Below are 22,585 nucleotides of genomic sequence, written 5' to 3' on the forward strand. Positions count from 1 at the left end.
CAACCGTTCGTAACATTCAAGTATCATTTTACAAATACAAACCACAATTATTAACTACAATTTTAGTACAAGAATTTGCCTTTGAATTCATTACATTCCTTAAATAGTTAAATGGAATATCATGATTCAAGTTCAAGCTTTAGCCAAATTACTACCATTATTACTAGACAATATTACAAAAACTAAAAAGATGTTGAGTTGTTTTCTCGCCTCTACTCTACGGTACAATAGTCACATGATGAGTTAATTAAAATCGCAATCGTTTACCTTTCTGCCACGTCCATCATAAACACAGCTTCCATAGATAAAGGCGGCATATTCGTAGTCCAGTATCAGAAACAGTACACATCTTCCACAAGTCGATCATACCAGTAATATTTTTTTTTTTTTTTTTTTTTTGAAAAAAGTTAAAAAATTTTGTTAATCACCAAAGAAAGTAAGTACAGCACAAGGCAAAACCAGCCCTCAGAAAATACAACCAAGAAACATAAACAGCACTAAACAGAAAAGACAGAAAACAGACAAAAAAAACTGCTGCTAACCATCAGTAAACAGCTCCTTGAACCAGGACTGTTTACTTCTACTAGTCTTTCTTGGCATCGCAAAAGAAATTTGGTGATAAGATCATATCGGTAATCTACCAAGTATATATATTCACTTATCCAATTCACATTTGTTGAATTACAGAAGGTTATATATACCTCGTAGCTCAAGAACAACAAACGGCGAACGAACGAGGTAATAACCTGCAACCCCTTCCAAATATATGTATGATAATGTTTATATATATCTATTATTGTTATTATGTGTATGAATTACAAGCATCTTTATTGCATTTCCTTGAATGATTATATTTTTAGACTTGTACGCCATTAATGTGAGTTGAGAAAATGAGTATGAACAATAGAGAGAAGTATTTTATTTTTATTTTTTTCTTATCATACATATACCCTATTGTGTTTTTTTTAACCATATTTGATCATTACATTATTGATTTAGCTCACTAGTCACGAGTTATAATTTTTAATTTCTGTTTTAAGTTGTTTTCTTGAAGAAGTAATAAAAATGGTGGAAAGTGAATTTTTCCTAAAATAGCTGTAATGGTAAATAGGAGGTGTTTTTTATTTTTATTTTTTTTTTCTTTTTTTTTTTTATTTGATGAGGTTACAAGCAATGAAGAAACAGCAAAAGAGCTTGTAAGTAGGAGATGTTGACGTGTCAAAGGGATTTAGTGGGTTTTAGAAAAAGAACGACCATTGTTTTTTTTTAATTTATATATAAATATAAAAAATAAAACAAACAAACAAAGAATTCTAGTTGGCAATTATTAATATTATTAGTGGAAAAAGGAAGAAGAAAAAAAATTATTCTAGCTTATATTACAACTAAAATTACATAATGTAAATTATTCATTAATTATTATATTGATCGATTCATTAGGATAAGTTAAAATTATCAATCATTATACCCTTGGGCTGCCTTTACTTAGTATATATAGAAATGTTGTTTAAAATTGCTGTGGCCCGAAATTCAATTATTGAAGAGCTAGGAAGATTTTTATTAGCTTCATTATAGATATAATATTATTAGATCAAAACATTTCAATGTTAGAAGTTTATTATCGATTTTTTCTTTTTTTTTTTTTTTTTTTTTGTTTAGGAAATTATCGACTAATTTATTATTAATACCGAAAAATAATACTAATTTGTAATTGATTATTAATCTAATTTTTAGGATATTGTCTTTAATATACTCTGATCAATAAACATGTTCCTTCATTCCCAACTTAGTTTGACATTTGCCTCTTTACTTTATAAATGAATTACCTTGGCCAAAAGTTAGCTAGGCACATAGAGATGGCAGATGATTTTATCAAGGTAACGTAAAAAAAAAATAAAAATAAAATAAAAATAAAAAAAAATAAAAAATAATGAAATAAGTAATAAAAGGCACTTAATAAGACTTAAAACACAGAATAAGAACAAATTGTGATCAAAATAACTGTTCTGACAGCAACAATACTGTTTTTAGTCTTCCCATTTGTATCCAGATTCAAGTAATTTTTTTTTTCTTCTCCATTAAGCTATCTGTAAAATCAGCATCCAATTTGAACAATGCTTTTATCTTCTGATATGAACTAGGGCTCCTTTCTGACTTCCTCCAAGCATTGGACCATATCACCGATCTGAAAAATCAAATCAATCGTGAATCACGACACCACACTTTTTTTCGCTGATAACTGACTCCACATCTTGCTTCTTGTGCTTGAGAGATGCATATGAGCCCTCAAAAATAAGCAATCTTAACATCAGCCCCTTTAGCCTTGCTTCTACCAGTGATATCGAATGTATCAAGCGCTTGTGCTTCCCCAGCTACCTGTATCTCATATGTTCCCGAGGCTTTCTCTACAATCAAAGCACCAATGTCGTTCAAAAGGTGGTAGATCACACGATGCACTACTATCTAAAATAGAAAAGGAATTCAAAATATATATCACAAAAACAATCAGTACAGCTGGAAAAGTATACTACCTCAAGATCATGTTATAAACACAACAGAACTGTATGTAACTTTATCTTGGCTCTTTCGGCTTCTTGATTGATGGCATTAGATGGACTACGAATTGTGACCCAATGATACAAGCTCCACAAGCTTTAGCTATGTCCAGATCAAATTGGTATATAGGGCCAACTCCAACATGAACCACATTCACAAGGACCTTAGTCCAGATCAGATTCCTAGCGACATAAATTGTAGAAAATATGTTACTCAAATGGAATAGCTTTAAGTGCCAATTCAAAGATAGTGAGGTACCTGCTGGCCACCTTGAAATTAAAGAATGTGTGTTTTTACTTCAGTCAACAAGATCCTACCTCATTATAATCAGACCAATCATCCCGCAAACGTAGACATATAGGAGTTCTAGTCAGGTACCTATTGTTTGCTGTAAGGATTAGTTCATTTCAGTATAAATGTTCAAAAATACTAGTATTAGCTTACATTCTTACGGTAGCTAGTAGCTATTCATGAGTTGCAGGTTAGGAGTTTGAGCTCTAAGATAAAACCCATGTAATAAGCCTTCTCTATTTCTTAGCTAATATATCTGACCAAACCCAATTGATTCAATGGACCTTTTGATTGTTCCTTAGCTAACCAATATTATTGTGCTTTTAAATATAATCAGCTCCCAACACCCAAAAAAAAAAAAAAAAAAAAATACTAAGGACTTCAGCATGTGAAAGGGAGAAGGCAACCTAACAAATACAAACCCAGAAATAGAAACAACATCAAGAACACAATACTAACACAAACATAATCCCAATGAAACCAAACCCACATAATTGTGATCCTTCAAAAATAGAGGATCCCCTTCTCTTTTTTCTATCACCATTTATCAGGTTCAAACTGTAAAAGTAAGTGTTATGTGGTTGCCCATAAGCCAAAGTAGTTATTGAACTAAATAGTTGCTAAATGAACATATTATCATGTTTGTTATGCTCAAAGCATGCAAAATACGGTTAACTACCTAGCAAAGAACAACTGAACAAGTGCAGCAAACCACTCCATGGTGCTAGTATATTTCAAGGGCTTCTTATTAGTCCACTGACCCCCCCAATAAAACCATGACACAGATTTAATTAAAGAACTGAATTGGGAGCCAAAACTAAGCAGAAGTTATCAAGTGCCCAATAATTGTGAATAGAATACTGAGATATTAATAAATAGATAAGAAAACATCCAAATGAACATGAAAGAAATAGCCAAATTTGATTTCTTTTCTAATAGAGTAACCTTTTATATCACATTCACCTGCATATGTTATAGTTTTCGATTCCCAAGCTCCTAGCCTTGAAATACACCTTTGCTACTCCAGAATCCGAACTAATCTTCAAAAAGTTCATGAAACAATTTACTTTTAGATATTCACCTAAACTTTATGTCTAATTTGAAACCCTCCTACAGGCTTGCCACTTGAAGCTCTAATTTCATGTTTTCTTCCCCACTAGAAATGTGGTTCAATCACTTCTATAATATTTAAGGGTCTGTTTTAAACCAAATATAATGACAACTTTATTGAAAAGCCTTAATTAAAGTTTTGAATGAAACTTTCTTGGACACTCATTGTGATATTATAAACCTGTCTCTCAATTTACATATGCCTTACATGACTCCTTTTTTCGGGTATGGTTTTACCAAATTTAAGTCAACTTAATTGATCAAAAATATGGTTTTACCAAATTTAAGTCAACTTAATTGATCAAAAATATGGTTTTACCAAATTTAAGTCAACTTAATTGATCAAAAATATGGTTTTACCAAAATAATCGACTCCAAACAAGTTTAAAAATGATATAATCTAAATTCATGTTTAAACAATAAATCTAACCCCAATAATCTACTCCATATCATTATTTTTTTTTTATAAGTAGTTCAATTCTACCCAATAATCTCCTTTTTTTCAGAGCAAAAGCAGAGCAAATTATGCCACCAACTATATTGCTACAAAAATAGGTAAAAATGGAGAGCCTAGTTAGAATTTGTTACCTTTTTTTCTCAGGATGAATATCAAGACCATGATAAAGATCTTTAAGACCATCAAACAACCCCTCTTGACCAAACTCAACAGAGCCCTGGTTCAACTCATTCACCAGCATATCGAATTGATTTCCCCTTGACGTTTTTAATCTTTCCCTTGGCCACTCAACTATGTAATCCTCCTCATGATTTGATAATCCTATTGACCTATTCTATGCACTCCATCATCATCGTCATCATTTCTATACCACGATATTGTTTTCCCTGATATAAGGCATACGATTTTCTTCGGAGTCATCTTTACTACAAGTATAAATAGATGGATTGGAAATTGCTACCTATATTGATCAAAGTATATGAAGAATTAAAGATAAAATTAACAAACCTTGAACACAATTGCAAAAGAAGTTGATTCAAGAATATCATGGGATATCTAATAGAGTTTTGACTGCAGTTAAAATGTGACTAGTCTTTTTGATTGTTTTTTCATCAGTTTGCGGATGAACTTGTTGTACTGTGAGAAAAGAGAAAGAGATTGAAAAAAAAAAACCGGCTTCGATGATTAACTGAAAAATTGATTTAGATTTCACATTAACAGTCGATAAAAATATTAAAAGAAACTGCACTAAAATAACATCAAATTAAATAAATTACAAATCACAAAAACTTTAAAAAGCACAAAAATCAACGAAAAAATGAAGAAATCAAAAAAATGAACTTGGAATAAGAACAACTAAGCAACACAAACCCACACACCAAAAAAAAAAAAAAAAAAAAAAAAATCAAAAGATTTACCAGAGTGATGGATAGAACAATGGCGATAATAAAGGTGGACATTCTTAGTTAACAAGGACCCATGGCTAGGAGTGACAGTCGTTGGATCAATAATTCTCACTTTACTACCAAGATAGAACTGCAATTCAATTAAATAATGCATAATCAAACTCAATTCATCAACAACGGCGTCAACTCTCCCTCAAACACTTCTCATCGAAACACTACTTCCACCCAAAAATTCTTCGTCAAATGTCGGAGAAGTTATCGATATAACGGCGGCAAATTGTGTGCCTATCTGCTGCTATTCCTTTTTTTTTTTTTTTAATTGAAAAGAGAAAAAGCAGTAGGTATCCACAAATGCATGAGCCCTGCAATTAAATAGCAGCAACTTGAAATAGACATGCTCACATTTGCACATGCATTACCCTCCCCATGAAGCCCTGCCCAAACAAAAACACATACAGACAAACACTATCTTAGCAACTTCCTTGCACACCATTCCCATAAGTAAAACAAAGCATAAAGCTTAAGTAGATCAAATTTCAGCTTCAATCACTAACACAGGACAGAGTCCACGTGGATTTACACACAGCAGCATATCCAATCAAAACAAAAAGGGAACCAGACAGCATAACACTGCCCAAAAGATGGATTTTTGGTTTATATATATAATAATAGGAATCAGATAGTGTACAAAATCATTATATTAAGCAGAATGCAGTTAGAGCATACCTAGTCCCTGCAAAATGATGAGACTGTCTAGACACCAATGCAATACTGATATCACGTACAGTATGTTGCCAGCACTTAAATAATAAAGAAAACAATGCATTCACCAGACAGCAATGGACAACTAAAGTGTACATTAGCAATGGCTAAGAATCATACAATTATTGAGTACAGGGCCTACGGGATTCACTGAAAGCTATGGAATTGGCTAGGAACAGGAGCACAAGACAACCTTTTAACTGACAATGGCATGACCTTAGTACACTATAGGTGAAAGGACCCCCTTAAGTTTATTACACAGAAAGCCAATTAAAAAGGGCATTAAAGGGATCTCTCACCACCTTTTCTTCAAACTTCAACAAAGCCAACCCTATCACAGAAAAAGAAAAATTAAAAAAAAAAAAATTCAAACCCAGTTCATTTCAGCTTAATCCCAAAAACCCAGAAAATAAAATCAAATAAAGATGGTTACTTCTCATCTTTTCTTAGAAAAACCCAGACAATAGTTCTCACCTTAATCCCAGAAAAATCCAGAAAATAAAATCCAAAAGCCCAATCCTTCCAAGAATTAAGGGATCAACAACAAAGAAGAAGAAGCTGAAGATGATACTCGTAAAAGAATACCAAATTCATCCCCATAAAACATCCACAAATTATTTCTCACCTGCAATCATTTAATAAAAAATTAAAAATTAAAAAAAAAAAAAAAAAAAAAAACTTATGAATTTCTGGATTTAATTTAACCAAAGAACTAAGCAAAGCAAGTCACGTGCAACTCACATGAAAAAGTTATTGTTCATAAGAAGGGGGGGGGGGGGTGGGAGGAGGACTCAAACTTATTAAAGCCTTAAAGGGTAGAGATAATTGGGATTATTTTGAGTGGATTATCAATACTTGCAATTAATCATGTCAGTTTTTCAAAATAATTAGCAACTCGCATTATTTTATCAATTGATATGAATAAGTATACTGCTCGAGGGTTTTTTTATATTTGATTTTTATTTGTAATATATTTTGCAGGATCCGATCAAATGGCTAGTAAGCCTGGTATCATTGGTTTAGGTGGTGTGATGCTACTCCTATCTTGGTTGACATTAGTCTCCAGTAAGATTTTGAATCTAAATTCATATATTTTTCTTCTAATCCATTCTTTGTCAAATTGCAATAATTTGGTTATATGTTTGTTAAATGTGTAGGTGATAGCCAACTGCTGAACTTTACCCAAAGGGTAGACCATACAGTGCCTACCAATACGAGTGATCTCACCTTTACGCAGAGATTACTCGTAGATGATACCCGTTGGGAAGGAGCAAAAAAGAGGGCCCCCATTTTCGTACTGTTTGGGGGTGAGGATGGTCAAACGTTCTCTCCCGAGCAATATGGAGTGTTGAACCAAAGCGCGAATGAGTTTGGCGCTATGCTAGTTCACATTGAGGTAATTATAAATCTCGTATCATAAATTGTTTCATGGAATTACCAAACTTTTTTTAACTAATTTTATACTCCTTGTCAAGCTATAAAACAAACTGTTATGTTAACTAGTAATATTTCTTGTTTGCTTGGTCCATCACTCCCCACTCACTAACTTTAACCCTTTTCCTTCTCCTTCCTCCCGACACTCTCTCCTCTCTCCCTCTCTCTCTCTCTCTCTCTCTCTCTCTCTTCATTAACAGTTTTAAAATTTCTGTAATTCTTAAAGGTGCATGCTACCTCTACTTGATTTACACTTTTATGAGTTGTACATACACAATAAAAAGGAACTAATAGGAGAAGAAGAGTTCTAGTTAATTTCTTTACCCAGCAGCGCTGATTGAGAATCAATTGATTTCAAATCAAATCATATAAGGGGAACGAAATCAAACAATAGGATAATGAACAAGTAAACATAAAATCATTTTCTAATTAGCAGTCTAACAGATTTGTGAATCTGAGTGACATACATGTACTCTGTAGTCATTAAGTAAGATGAATAACAATAACGTTTAGTCAGATGGACATTACAATTTATCCCTTCATCAATACTATCCCTGTTTGATACTTCCTTAATATAGGAAAAACAAAATCATCATGGAAACAGGTTATTCTCATACCCACAGAGGAATTGCATAAAACTGAAAATTCCAACACTCACTAATATTATAAGATTCAAGCTATAAACATAGCTAAAATATTGAATTTCACAAATAAATCAGAGAATTGGAAAATAATCCAAAAACACCAAAATAGAGAAATAACTTGGAGAGGAAATTTAAATTTCATTAGTTAAGATTTTAGGGTTTCAAACATTTCAACGGTGGGGGAAGCTCAGTTAAAGATGTTTTTTTGTATATACTAGTATATAATTGCAGGATGGAGATTCCATTTATAAAATTCCTTTCACCAGCAAATCTTACTAACAACTATAACAAAAATAGATTTCTTAAATTTCAAACCATTAAGTAAACCAATGACTAAAATTAAAAACATACTGAATGGTATAATTAAATTTAAAATCAGATCTATGATGTGTATTATTCTTCAAATGTTTCAGAACAAACAAATATACTACTGAAACTGAACTAAATTGAAGAAACATGATAATGATCCAGAGCCTTAACTGTTGCTTTAGTGTTGTATAATTTCATGTCAACCAGCTAACAACCAACGCCATCTTCATTCCCAATGTTAACTCGATTTCTTCTCAGTTTCCCTGTGAACAATAAATATGCCAAAATTTAATAAAACTAAAAACCCACAGCACAGTATAGATATATTGTCACGTAAAATGCAACAACAATTATGCACAGATGAACCAACTGGCAATCATTCAGGGCAATGATAGACATTAATGTGAAGAAAAAAGTACGAGTAAAAAAAAATTTCATGTTCCTTTACTGATAATATTTAATTATAAAAATAAAAAAAAGCATAATGTAACACATATTATCACCAAACTTTCACAATACTCAGATCAATTAGATTACCGGAGTATAGTAAAATCAAGTTATAAAAAAATTAAATAGAATTTAGCATAAGCTACCTCATAAACCAAAAGAACTTTCACCTTCAACTTCCTGAAAATGCCTGCAAATTAAAAAAATCCCAAAATCAAACACTTTATATCAATTCTTGCTTTTTCATCATAATGATGGTCTGAAAATAGGCATGTAAGAGGTAATGCATAGCTTCCATGTTTGTTTTATTATAACTGTTTTACAAAGGGGACTTCATAATAGGAGTATAGGACCCAAAAAGCATAATCAATTTTGATGATTTAGAAACTACAATGCTAACATTCAAAAATGCTAACTTAAGTATTTAATTGCTTTTTTGATAGCCTAGAATCGCAGAAGAAAACATATGAAGACTTATTCATATATTCAGACTATATCATGAAAGCAAATATTCATGCATGTATGCATAGCTATTGATAGTCTCATCACTCTACATAATTTTTTACAATGAAAAGAAGCCTTTTTGTGTTAGAATTGAACAAGATGAATGTCATATGACTTGGTTTATATTAAAAAATATTCATCTCAAAAACCAGATCAAGACAAGCCCATTTGTATCCAGCTACTTGTATGAGTCATTACTCATAACATGAAAAACACTCACTCATATCAAGATATAAGCAAAACCTAAACCCATAACCTATAAAATCCTAGGAAAACAAAGTATTAAAACTCCATAATACAGACAAATTATATTTAACTCGTTAGATATGACAAACCTTTACAGTTACAAGTTGTGACTTGTGAACTTTTTAGTTAGGCCACAGGGAAAGGAGGAGAGGCTTTGGGGAGGGGAAGTGTAATTAGTGCAACATCAACAAAATACGACAAATGTTATAGTAATGTTTGTTTGTTAGGTAAAGTAGGTTTTATGTTAAGTTAGTTATTGTCACATTTTGCTATATTTAATGAAATTTAATTTATTTCAAGCCCCAACGAATGGTAGCTATTTCTAACTTTTATTTTTCCTTTTTCTTCATCAAGCATCGGTTTTATGGAGATTCGATCCCATTGGGATCGATCGAGTCTGCTATGGCTGATCAGAAGGTTAGGGGCTGCCTATCCACTGATCAAGCCTTACAGGACTTTGCCGAGATAATTCAAAGCTTGAAGATGAATTATTCGGCTCGGAACTCACCGGTGATTGTTGTTGGTATCGGCTATGCCGGAGGTATGAAATATATATGAACTCAACATTTATTCAATTTTTTTAATACATACAACAGTTTGGTAATTTTTTATTTTCCTAACTAAAGGATTGTTCATATGGATATGTTTGAAAATAAATCAATTTTATGGCTACATATTAAATATTAGTTTACTTTTTTTTTTTTAATTAATGCAGCTTTAGCTACATGGTTTCGGTTGAAATACCCGGAAATTGCAATTGGGGCCCTTGCCTCATCAACACCATTGCTATTTTATGGTAATAGCACACCCACATCTAGATATTGCTCGATCGTCAGTAAAGATTTTCAGGTATTTTCTTGTCATAATACACAATATTATTAAAAGTTTTAACAAAGAATTTACTACTTTGTATAGTACAAGAATTATATGATTAATTAAAGATTACTTGTATAGCTAAATATTATTCTTAAGTTGAATCTTGATAGCTAAAGTGTATATATGATTAACTGCTCCTATAATATGATTAATTATCTAACCATAAATTTTGTGATTCTTATTGTTTAGGACATTGACTCAAGATGTTATGAAAAGATTCGTCGATCCTGGAAACAAATCGACGAGATAGCAGTACAATATGACGGTCTAGCGCATCTAAGTCGCACTTTTAACACATGCAAGTAAGTTTACACAAGTATTAAATACTCATATACATGTTTATGCTAAAATAAAGTTTGACTAAAAATGAGCTTGTTCTTCAAATTCTTAGTTCATGACATTCTTCCAAATCATGTCTCTATGTTGAAATTACAGCACCAATGATAGGATAGCTACATATTATAACAATATAAAAATAATTTTTCCTCTTTGGAGTTTCTCTAAAACATATAACACTCTAGTAGTAGGCTGTGCAAAGAGACTTATATATGACGTAGTAAGGGTTTAAAGATTAATTGTAATCCTTTATGAGAGTAAAGAGACTTGAATATATCTATGTAGTCAATGAAGGGTTGAAAGATCAAATGTATTCCTTAATCAGAGAACATGGCTATATATATTTAGCGAGTAGTTAATAAAGTTAACCAACAGAAATGAGATAATATCCTAACAAAAGATACTATGTAGCTAGGTTCAGGGATATATTACCAAAAGTAAAGAGGAAATCAATTAAAAAAGATAGCAGTTAATCCTAGGTCAAACCTTTTGCAACCAATCAAGTTTTTTTGCCGTTTGATCGTCGATCGAGCCATTCTTTTGTTATTTAAAAAAATAAAACTCACTTGGAGTTTAGGAGATCTAGCAACAATTAAAGTAGGTGAGCAATTCTCTCAATGGCATGAGTAGTTAGTGAGCTGATTTATTTATTGGATAGGGAGTTGCGGTTGAATTTTTGGCATGATGAAACATTAATTTACTGAGTTGGGCTGCTCAATTTTTAGGCTAAAAAGTTTGGGCATCATTGGTCGTAGTTGTTGGGAAATAAGATTCTGATTCAAGATTAGGATGAGTGGGAGATGCTTTGGTGGGCTGGTTCTGAGGATTGGTTCCTTAAGAACAAAACTGTATGACAACAACTCTTTATTGTACTTTTTTTCCCACATGATATAAATACCTATTCAAAAACAGAAAAAGAAAAGTCAGCTTAGGTACCTCATAGCCTACCCATATAAATTTAAAAGGAGCATTATTCTATTTGTACCACCATTAAAACTTTCCTTCTTTACCAAACATCAAACCTTTCTTCACTTTGGAAAGATTTTTCAAGAACTGCTCTCTATAAACCAAAGGCTAGATAGATATAAAAAGGCAACACAATCAGTCCTCTAAATGAACACAATCCACATGCCATAAGTCCAATGGGCACATGAACATAAATAGACCACAGATCCCTTAAGCAACTCATACATGTTCACCTGCTTGCCAACTTGATATGGAAATGGAATAAGTAAAATACAAGCAAATGGCATGGCTTGTAAGATAAATAGTGTTTGATGATAATAACCCATATTCCATACACGTATATTATAACCTCCTTTATAGCATCAATCGACTCCCAATTCCCCTTGGAAGAACCTAATATTGCACGGGCTTGCACATATCCTCAGAAAGACCTAATACCAGCTATCTAAGAGGTTTGGAGTTCCTTTGCTGATAACAAATGTCATAACTATATATTCCAATAATCAATAAGCCACCAATCACCATTACAAAAATACTCTTTCAACCTGAGCCCAACAATGTCAGCCAAATGACCTGTACAAGAAGTAAATCATAGCACCTCATTCTGCCACTAATACTAAATGATGGAACCCTCCCCATCCCAAAGGAGAAAAACAGGAAGATGCCGTAATTATTTTCCAAAGGTTGTAATATATATTAATAAATGGTTCCAATGTAGGACGCTCAACTCCCTGCTTCCTAGTCTTGTGTAGGATGCAGGACAATGACAAAGACTTAAAATCCCTTAAGTGTAACTCTAACAACAGTACAACAGCCTGAAATAAATAAGACCGCGATGGTACGAGATCCAGTTAGAATAAGGACTACCTTCTAATCCTTAAAAAGAAATCATCTACTTCATCATGCCCCAACACTTAATTCTAGGGTACCAGCATTAGGAATTCAAGGTCTAATATGCCTGGAATTTATTTCAGTACAGTTTTAGCTTCTTTTTGCTATGCTGTAAGCTGTTCCAGGACAAATTCCGGGTTTTCTTTTAACTCGGGCTGAATTGCATTTTAAGTGAAGCTAAAAGCAGAAACTTGGGCTGGTACTCTGAATAATTTGAAGGCATAGGTTGATTTTATAGTGTTTAGGACAAATGAGATACTATAAGTTATACACATCTTCTTACAAAGCTGGTTGAAATCTACAGCAGGCTCGCTGCATATTTTTTTTTTTTTTTTTTTTTTTTATATTAAAAAAATCAATTTCATATCACCGTTTCACATTAATAAAATCAACAATCAACAAATAATGAATTGGGTATTCAATGGAAATTAAAATATTCAAGTATTGACATCCTACACTACCTAGTCTAGCCAATTTGATAAAATAATTAAAAACTTTCCTTTTCTAAATATTATCATCAACATTATACAAGCCAATCAAGTTGTTCATATAAACCATTAACCCTACTTCACAAATTCAATACTTTACAAATCAATTTTATTAAAATTGATATTCTAATCAAGAAGCCACCACAAAATAATCAATTTTAAAAAATAAAAAAAACATTTAATCACCAACATCAAATATCTCCAAGAAAAAAAAAATCAAAAACCTAATACAGTCACCTACTTTACAAATCAAAATAAAAGAATCAAATAAAACAAATTCATAAAATTTTACCAATCAAAATAAAAAAATCCAAGAAGCGGAGAAAGAGAAACCTCCAGAATTCTTCAACAGTTCTTCCCTTCCTCCAAATCTTCATTATCTTCTCTCCTCTTCAACTTTTGTGAAAATCTTAGATTCTGCCTTGTAAAAAGGTTTGGCAAATTACACGTGCCAAGCTTGTTCTCACGTGCCAAGCTCGTGCTCAAGTGCCATGCTCGTGCTCACGTGCCATTCCCACCTACGGGCTACGGCTATTGTTCATTAAAAAAAACACTTGAATTTTAAAGAGCTTTTTTTATTGGGCAGGTTGAGTAATGTGGTGAATGGGTTGGGTAGTTAGTGGGCTCAATTTATGGTCCATAATTTTGGGCCTCGATGGTTGTAGTTGTTGGGCTGAAATGAGTTTATTGGGCAGACATGGGAACATTTAGAACCATAAATCAGGCTACAAAATAGGAATAGAAATAGGCAAAATTACAATCATTAACACAAACTTTATAAAATTTTGTAATTATTAACACCAACTTATATAACTTGTTGAATTGATACCAATTTGCTACAAAAATTACAAAATTGACATAAATGACATTGAACAACTAAGTTTACGTAACTTTCAACCCTTATACAAGTATAAAATTCCTTCTCAACAATCATTTGCTTCAAAAGCTCTCAATGTATATGTAGACTATAATTGAATGTTTAGTGTATTTAACGTCAATTTTATTCTTTTTTTTTTTTTACGGAAGGAATAGAAATAAACTACTAGGAATGTCTATGATTCACTTGTTTTTTTAAAAAAAAAAATAAATAAAATGTAGGCCGTTACAATCATCTGAGGAGCTTAAACGGACGCTTGCGCAAATGTATGCCTCAACTGCGCAGTTTGATGAGCCCGGTGATCTAGGGATTAAGTCCCTGTGCCGTAGCATTGATGGTTATGAACCATCCATTCAAGATATAGCGTACGGTCTTCTTGGAAAACTGAAAACGGGAGATTGCTTTCAAAATGTGTTGATTGGGGTTGAATCCCCCTTTGAACCTGTTACCAATTGGACCGTTGCTTGGGAATGGCAGGTCCTTTATTAAATTGTAATTTTTTTTTTGTTAATTATTAGGCTAAATTTTAAAAGATATCTTTAATTATGTTAACTAATAATATAATGCTTTGACATAGCGTTGTTCCGAGCTAATTTTTCCCATCGGATGTGAAAATGATACTATGCTTCCGGCCCGCCCGTTCGATCTTGTCAAGTTCAAAGAATCATGTCGATCAAGGTTTGGAATTTCGCCGAATCCACGTACATCCATTAGTTTTTTCAAGAGTAAGGTATATTTTTTTGTACTTCCTCCGTCCCCTTTTGATAATCTTTTATGGATAAATTTTAGTCCCAAAATGTTTACCCCTTTGTTTTTTCCAACAATCATTAATATTAAATTTTTACCAAAATTCTTTCCACAAACTTTTAAATAAAACGGATGTTCAGTAAATTACTGAACATCCGTTATAAAGTGACAATAAAATGCGCAAAAGTTACACTAAAACGCACAAAAGTTACTCTGACATATATAAGAGTTATTTATGCTTCATTGATAAATTTGACAAAAGTGATACTAAATTTAACAAAAGTGACACTAAATTTGACAAAAGTGAACTCGATGTACAGTAAATTACTGAAAACCGGGTGTATGCAAATGTGATTGAATTCTTTCCAATTTGCAACAATATTTGTACAAATTTAAATTTCCCATGTAAATTTTGTTTTCTCATATACTTTTATTACTTTCTCTCTACTTTTTTACATACCCAATGTCAATTTACCTTTTCAATGTAATTTAACTATTCTTATTTATGTTTATTAATTCCCGTAAAAAATGTCCATCGGGGACTTTTAAAAGGGGACGGAGGGAGTAATTTGGTACTTAATCATGATTTAATATCACAATTACTTAATTTCAAAACCTTTTCTATTCCAATATAGTGTTATTTGATTTATATTAACTTTTAAATTTTTGTACAGAATCTTGTTGAATCTCTCACGGGATTTGGAGGAAACATCATCTTCTCCAATGGGTTGAGAGATCCTTTTTCTATTGGAGGGTAAGAAAACATCACCTATTGATCATGATTTTTATTTAAATTTATAATTAGCATAATAATAACATCTAATCTTTACTTTGTACAGAATTTTGGATGATCTATCTGATACCATTGTCGCACTTACAACGACAAAAGGTATGTACAAAATGTGTATAGCATTACTTAATTTTTTAATTTGATTGATTTTTTTTTAATTAAACAATTGTGTTTTAACATTTTCCCGAATTTTTTTAGGTACTCGTTGTCTTGATATGACCACCCCAAACATCAACTATGTTGATACAAAATGGTTGATGGAGCAAAGGGAAAAAGAAATCAAGATTTTCCGACAATGGATCGACCACTTCCATCATATTAGTGGATCATACACTACAGGTTGTAGTTTGATTATTATTACTTGGCTACAAATCTTAGTTTTTCTATTTATCAACCTAGATTAGTTTTAATTTGTAATAGTCGGGTATGTAAGAACGTTTAATACACGGTAAATATTTATTAGTCTAATTTACACTCTAACTTTTTCTATAATTTAAACTCGTTTTATTCCATAATTTACACTTTAACTTTGTATAATGGACATATAACCATTACTTTGTAATGAAAAACACTCTTTACATTTAAGTTATGTAAATATGATATGAAGAAGTGATTAGAAGAGCTGTTAACATGGTTGGTAACTTTGAGAAGGCAAACACTTCCTTGGCTACTGAGTTAACCTGCAGATCAAAAGCTCCTCAACGATGGACTGCCCCTAAAAATGGCTCTTACAAGCTGAACACTGATGCTGCGATTTTCAAGAATGAAGCAATTGGCCTTGGTGGTATTGTTCGTGATTGTGTTGGAGATGTCATGCTCTCGACCTGCCATAAACTGATGTGGATATCGCTGAAGCCTTGGCCGCTAGACACTGTCTAGGGACTAGGGGTGTCAATTGAAGCTGGTCTCACCAGACTCACCCTTGAATCTGATAATTTGAAGCTGATCCAACACCTTGGTAGCAGGAAAGGGCACAATTCTTACTTTGGTCTTATTGTGAATGATATTCTGCATCTTGCTGGGAAGTGTCATTTACATTGCATTCTCACATGTTGGTAGGAAAGGGAATCAGGCTGCTCATATTTTAGCTCAATTAAGTAACAAGTATGATGATTTGCGTGTGTGTCTTGAAGAAGCAACTTCTGATGTAAATCTGCTCTTGCAGCTGACTTTACTTTGGCTTAATAAAATTTCTTGCTTTTCCCCTCAAAAAAAAAAAAAAAAAAAAATTAAATAAATAAATATTCCAAATTATTTCTATCTTTCCATATGTCTGCCAAATTATCCAATGATTTTGTTGCATCTTTCAAGACTCAATATATTTACAAGTATTTCAACTTAATGAAAATTTGACTGGCTTTAATTATTTAGTAATTAATTGCTTCAAAAAAAATTACTCTATTTAGTACTCCCTCCGTCCCCTTTTGATAGTTTCTTATGGGCAAATTTTAGTCTCAAAATGTTCATCCCATTTGCTTTTTCCAATAACCAATAATATTAATTTTTTACCAAAATTCCCTTCAATTTGCAACAATACTTGTGCAAATTTAAATTACCCATATAAATTTTGTTTTCCCGTACTTTTATTACTTTCTCTCTCTACTTTTTTGCATACTTAATGTCAATTTACTTTTTCAATGTACTTAAACTATTCTTATTTGTGTTTATTAATTCCCGTGAAAAATGCCCATAAGAGACTATCAAAAGGGGACGGAGGGAGTGGTTAATTCACGTGCAAAATACGGAGTACATTATTACCATAATGGTAAATAGGAAAATGGAGTAGAATAAAGACAATATGAAAGAGAGTTGCTAAGGAAAAACAGAGAGAAATTGTAAATCATAACATGATGATCTGATCTTTATTTGATTTATAAGTTAAATTTCAATGTTTTTAGTCGAAGTTTAATGTTGAAAGCAACAACAGTCTCTACTAATACAGTGTCCGCCTTTAGGGCAGGCACTACATTTACTATCGCAATCTCCCTGGTCACAAGTAGCACCCATGGGTATGCATGTTTTTGGGCACGTTTGTTCCACCCCGCTCGTTATTGTATTGATCAATGGAGAAACTTCTCTGCTAGTGCCACCTGTTATATATAAATATAATAATTTGTTAGTCACAATTAACAAAAAAATAAAAAAAATTAAAAAAATGACATAAAAAGCTAGTTTAGAGAAATGACTTAAGACTTATTAATAACGTGTGATTTTATTATAAATACATTAATACCAAATATATAAAGAGTATCCATTTAGAAAATGAATTTAGCGCTTATATGTAGCTCAATGGTTGTGTATATATATATATATATATATATATATATATATATATATATATATATATATATTTTGAAAGCACATATATATATATATATATTAAGTATTAACAATGTACAAAATTAATTTGCGGCAATATTTCTAATGACACAAAAGATGGTCTAGTTATCTTTATGTAAGAAACATATAAATTTCTTGTCAAATAAAAAATAAAATAAAATAAAAAATTTATCAAAGTGATTCATATAGCATTACAATTATATTGAAACCATAGTAGTAAATAATACAATGCCTATCTAAAGAGTAGACAATTGAACTCACCGTAAGGCACACACACCAAAACTATCACCAAAAACAAGGTAACAAAAGCTGACTTTCCGGCCATATTGAAAAAATAAGCTCGTGAATTAAGCAAAATGTAGTCACAATATGGGAAAAAATGAAGAAACTTTTTGCTTTGTGATAGAATTGTTTAAGACTTTAGGTGCTTATATAATTGAGCGAGCAATTCATATTTGTAATGTTTTTTTTTTCTGTTTATAATAAAGATCTTAAGATTGTTAAGAAAATGACAGTGGTATATATTAATCAATCATATCATATATTTTAAGACCAAATCAGATTTTATGACAAAATATTAAATTATATTTTCTGCTTTAAGATGATATATGATATGGAGTAATATTTCCTTACAATTTGCTGTGTGCAAAAGATATTGTATGTTGATTAAGCCTTCTATCAAGCAAATTACTCCGTAGGTTTTGATTAATATATATTCTCCAAAATTCCTTTCTTAACGACAAATACTTCTTTCTAATTTTGAAAGTTTAACGCACTTATTACTAATGTGGTCAATATAAAATAATTATATTTCCTGATATATATATAATTAAATGTGCAATATTTTTAGAATCTTGAAATTTCTATATTCTGAAGTACATGCACATTTTTGTCGTTTAATATGCTTGCTAAAATATGCTTACATAATTTGAATAAAAAAATAAAATTAGTATGCTTACATAAAATTTAAATATTTGAGATTTTAGTTTATTAGGAAAGATAGTGATGAATCTAGGAATTTATGTATGAGGGTATGAAATTAAGCTTAAAGTAATATATGGAGTATTACTATCATTTTTTGGAAACTATATTATGATGAGTTATTAATTTATTTCGCTATTTTATTACTCTTTGTGTATACAATGTATGAATTCTCCGACAAGGTGTATAAATAAGGTCATTATATTAATGTGAAAAAATTCCCTAAAAAAAATATATTAATGTGAAAAAACAATTATCCTAAGATACCAGTAATTTGTGAAACACATGTCTCTTTGGTCGAAAAAAGCTAATGAAAACAAGACATAACTTATGAATCAATCAATATCAATATCAATATTGAAAAAAATCTAGTTTTGTGCCCGTGCGATGTTCGGGTTGTTTATTGAATTTTAAGATAAATTTTTATTTTTACGCTAAATTTCAAAATTAGTTTGTCTTATGTGTGGCTGACCACATCGTGTGACCACTTATAAAATAACAAAGTAACCCCTATAATTAACACTGATCAAGTAACCTCTGTGATACTAATCGAGTAACCATATAACACTGACCAATTAACCCTTATTACACTAACAAAGTAACCCCTATGATGGCTGGCCACACAGTGTGACCAGCCACATATAAGACTTTGTGTTTTATAATATATCATTGATACAAAATTAGTTATTAATGTACCTTTGTGACGATTTAAGTTATGCAGTAGACATGTAATAAATAATAATAATATTGGTGAAGATGTTTGATCATTTTTTTTAAAAAAAAAAAATAGCGAAGTAAGATTGAAATATTCGAAAAATTCTAAACATTAGTCTTTAAATTAAATAAAAATTGTTCTAAGCACGTTGAGTTGACTGAACCCAAAACTTTAGGCTATGGTAGAACATTTCTTGACCCGTGACACCCGAAATGACCCATACCCGACCCAAATGAAAGGTCTACATACTTTAATAAAATCGTTAAGATTGTGAAGTATTTTATTTCAATCAATTAATATATGTTATAAATGGATGTTGTACGTTTTGAACTATTTTCTTCGCTTCAAAAAAAAATTATGATACAAAATAATAATTTTATATTATATTTTTTATAGTTATAAACTTATAATCTAATTTTTTCTAATAAGCTTATAATTTAACTTGTACATATGAAATATTAGTATTTTATCAAAAATAAAATTATAAACCAATAATTTTATCCTAAAATCTATCCAAATTTTATTTTAAATAAAATTTTAAACTAACTTTTTCATCCTACAAACTCTATCTAAACCTATTTGACTTTTTTATTAAAAAAAATACCAGTATATTCAAATCATCCTATGTGTAAAAATAATATTGCCAACGTGGCGTGACACTTGTTGACGAAAAGTTGGAATGCCAAGTGTCAATGTTTTTGGTATGGCATGTTTTGTGCCCGGACAATGCCCGTATTGCTCATAAAATTTTAATTAGGATAAACTTTTTGAATAGATGTATTTTTTGTAGTTTTGTTTTTAAATAGATGTCTATGCTATTATTCACTTAAAATTATTGTTATTAAACTTAAATTATTGCTATTAAACTTTATTTTTACTAATTCTCTATTATTTTTTAACTAAATTAAATTTATTATAAACGGTTCTTAATTTAAAGAACTTTTTGAAACGAATTTTATGATGGAAATAAAACCGAGTTATAGAATATTTATTAAAAGTAATGATTAATTTTGTATATATCAAATATTAGAAGTATATCGATAATAAAACTCTATACAGTACAACAATTTTATCTTAAAAAATCTATTAAAAAATCGCTTACTTAATTAGCCTCATATGTGTCATAATAATACCTATTTGTCGCCTACGTGGTGTGACACTTGGTGAAAAACTATAATGTCAAGTAGGGGTGTTCATAAATCGGTCCGGACCGAAAAAATGGACAGGACTACCCCAGTTCGGACCGAACCGAATAAATTTGGTCCGATCTTTGGGTCTTGAAATTCATTTTTCCGGTCTTCAGTCTGGTCCGGTCCAAAACCCTATAAAAATCGATCTTGGAACGGACTAAATTTTTTTATTAAAAATATGCATGAAACCTTACATAATAGTTAAAATTATCCTTAATAAGCTTAGAAATGTTCAACTTTATAAGTTTTTTTTGTCTAAACATACAAAAAAAAAACGTAAAAATGACGTTAAAATATAGTTTTTCCTTTACTTTTTTTTTTTTTTGTGTTTTCCATAACTTTATAAAAAATTTAGTATTCTTTTTAAGAAAATTCTTAAATCGGTCCAAAGAGGTCCGGTCCAGGTTTTGGACCGATTCTTTCGGTCCGGTCAGGGCTCGGTCCTAGCTTAATCGATCCGGTCTTCGGTTCTTAAAATTCTAATTTTCGGTCTTCGGTCTAATTCGGGTCGATCCAATCTGGTCTCGGACCGATGAACAACCCTAAATTGTCAAGTGTCGCTGTCTCGTGGCCTCCCTGCGAGACCGGCTTTATATATTAGTGATATGATATAATACTAAAACAGACACCAAAAATGACACATGTCAATTCCTAGTGATGTTTTTTCCCTCCAAAATCCCTTACCCTCTTTTATTTTATTATTTATTATTATTTTATTTTTTTGTCAATATATACCATCAACTACTTACTATAAAATTTGCACAAAATATTCACCATATCATATAACTTTAATAATTAGATTCATATATTTTCCATATTTATATTACAATATTCTCCATATCTTTTACTTTGTATATTTTAATTTTTAAATTAGATGACAATTGTGTCGTGCCATTACTGCCATATCGTGTTGTGTTTCGGTTTGAAGTTAAACGGGTTGGGAAGCTTCAACACTAACCCAATCCATATAATGAACATGTTGTGTCATGTTGACTCGTTTAATTAACAAGTCGGAAACCCTTGATACAAACTCGCTTTTTTCATGTCCATTTCATGTCATGTTGTCATGCTATATGAAAAATGTAGTGAAATTACCGTGCATAGCACAAGGCCTAATCTAGTACTACAATATTTAAAAGACCAGGTCTTTGCATAAGTGGTATCTTTCATTTTAACACAAAGAGTGCACACTTTGATTTGGTGGGTTGGTTTTGTGCATATAAGTTTATAATAAACCTTAGAGCATCTCCAATGGCAAGCTACAATATATTGTAGCTTGTATTGCCACATCGTATTTTTAAACTGCAAAGGTTTCAAGCTACAAAGTTCCACACTGGTTGTTTACTTTTTATTTTTTTTATATATGATATTTTATTAAAATTATTAGATAACATAATGATTTTTTTTATTTACTACTTGTATATCATAGATAATTGTAGACAAGGCCATCTCCGACAATTTGTGGCCATGTTCTAACTATTAAAATTGGACCCTTCAATAAATATTATAATTATAAAATGACTTTTTTTTTAGTACAGTACTACAATTATTATAAAGCTAAAATATTCATATTACTAAGTTTAATTGTAATTCAATAAAACAACAAACAAAAAACCTTTTATCTAAAAAGTGTCACCCTTCTAATATTTTTCGAAGCAAAATCCTCAATTATATCTTCATAATCAATTTAATTTTGTTTGGAAATTAAAAGGCAAAGTCGAAG

The 22,585-nt window shown here is 31.1% G+C and overlaps 2 protein-coding genes across 17 annotated transcripts; one reads left to right on the forward strand and one right to left on the reverse strand.

The window, feature by feature from the left end:
- Positions 1-1,931: 1,931 nt before the first annotated feature.
- Positions 1,932-13,608, reverse strand: LOC145574858 (uncharacterized). 16 transcript variants are annotated; one of them, XR_014098205.1, is made up of 10 exons: positions 13,556-13,608; positions 9,062-9,105; positions 8,640-8,731; positions 5,332-6,706; positions 4,922-5,050; positions 4,546-4,839; positions 3,811-3,887; positions 2,874-2,944; positions 2,532-2,738; positions 1,932-2,405 (listed from the first exon to the last, which is right to left on the reverse strand). XR_014098205.1 is itself a non-coding variant. In XM_081632718.1 (10 exons), the coding sequence occupies exons 7-9, from the start codon at positions 4,653-4,655 to the stop codon at positions 2,573-2,575; spliced, it is 348 nt and encodes a 115-aa protein (XP_081488844.1). In that variant the 5' UTR covers positions 4,656-4,839; positions 4,922-5,050; positions 5,332-6,412; positions 6,556-6,706; positions 8,640-8,731; positions 9,062-9,105; positions 13,556-13,608; the 3' UTR covers positions 1,932-2,405; positions 2,532-2,572. The 16 variants fall into 16 exon arrangements, 6 of the variants coding, with proteins under 6 accessions (XP_081488844.1, XP_081488848.1, XP_081488849.1 ...); XM_081632718.1 differs by lacking the exon at positions 2,874-2,944 and having other exon boundaries at positions 3,811-3,882; positions 5,332-6,412; positions 6,556-6,706; XM_081632722.1 differs by having other exon boundaries at positions 2,874-2,934; positions 3,811-3,882.
- Positions 6,896-16,104, forward strand: LOC145574857 (uncharacterized). Its single transcript, XM_081632717.1, has 9 exons — positions 6,896-7,477; positions 10,020-10,206; positions 10,381-10,514; positions 10,731-10,843; positions 14,321-14,576; positions 14,677-14,829; positions 15,521-15,600; positions 15,686-15,735; positions 15,835-16,104. Exons 1-9 carry the CDS (start codon positions 7,220-7,222, stop codon positions 16,038-16,040), a joined length of 1,437 nt encoding a protein of 478 aa, XP_081488843.1. The 5' UTR covers positions 6,896-7,219; the 3' UTR covers positions 16,041-16,104.
- Positions 16,105-22,585: the final 6,481 nt, after the last annotated feature.

This window comes from Chenopodium album, chromosome 13, assembly GCF_948465745.1.
Source record: "Chenopodium album chromosome 13, dcCheAlbu1.1, whole genome shotgun sequence".
In the NCBI taxonomy this organism is placed as follows: domain Eukaryota; kingdom Viridiplantae; phylum Streptophyta; class Magnoliopsida; order Caryophyllales; family Amaranthaceae; genus Chenopodium; species Chenopodium album.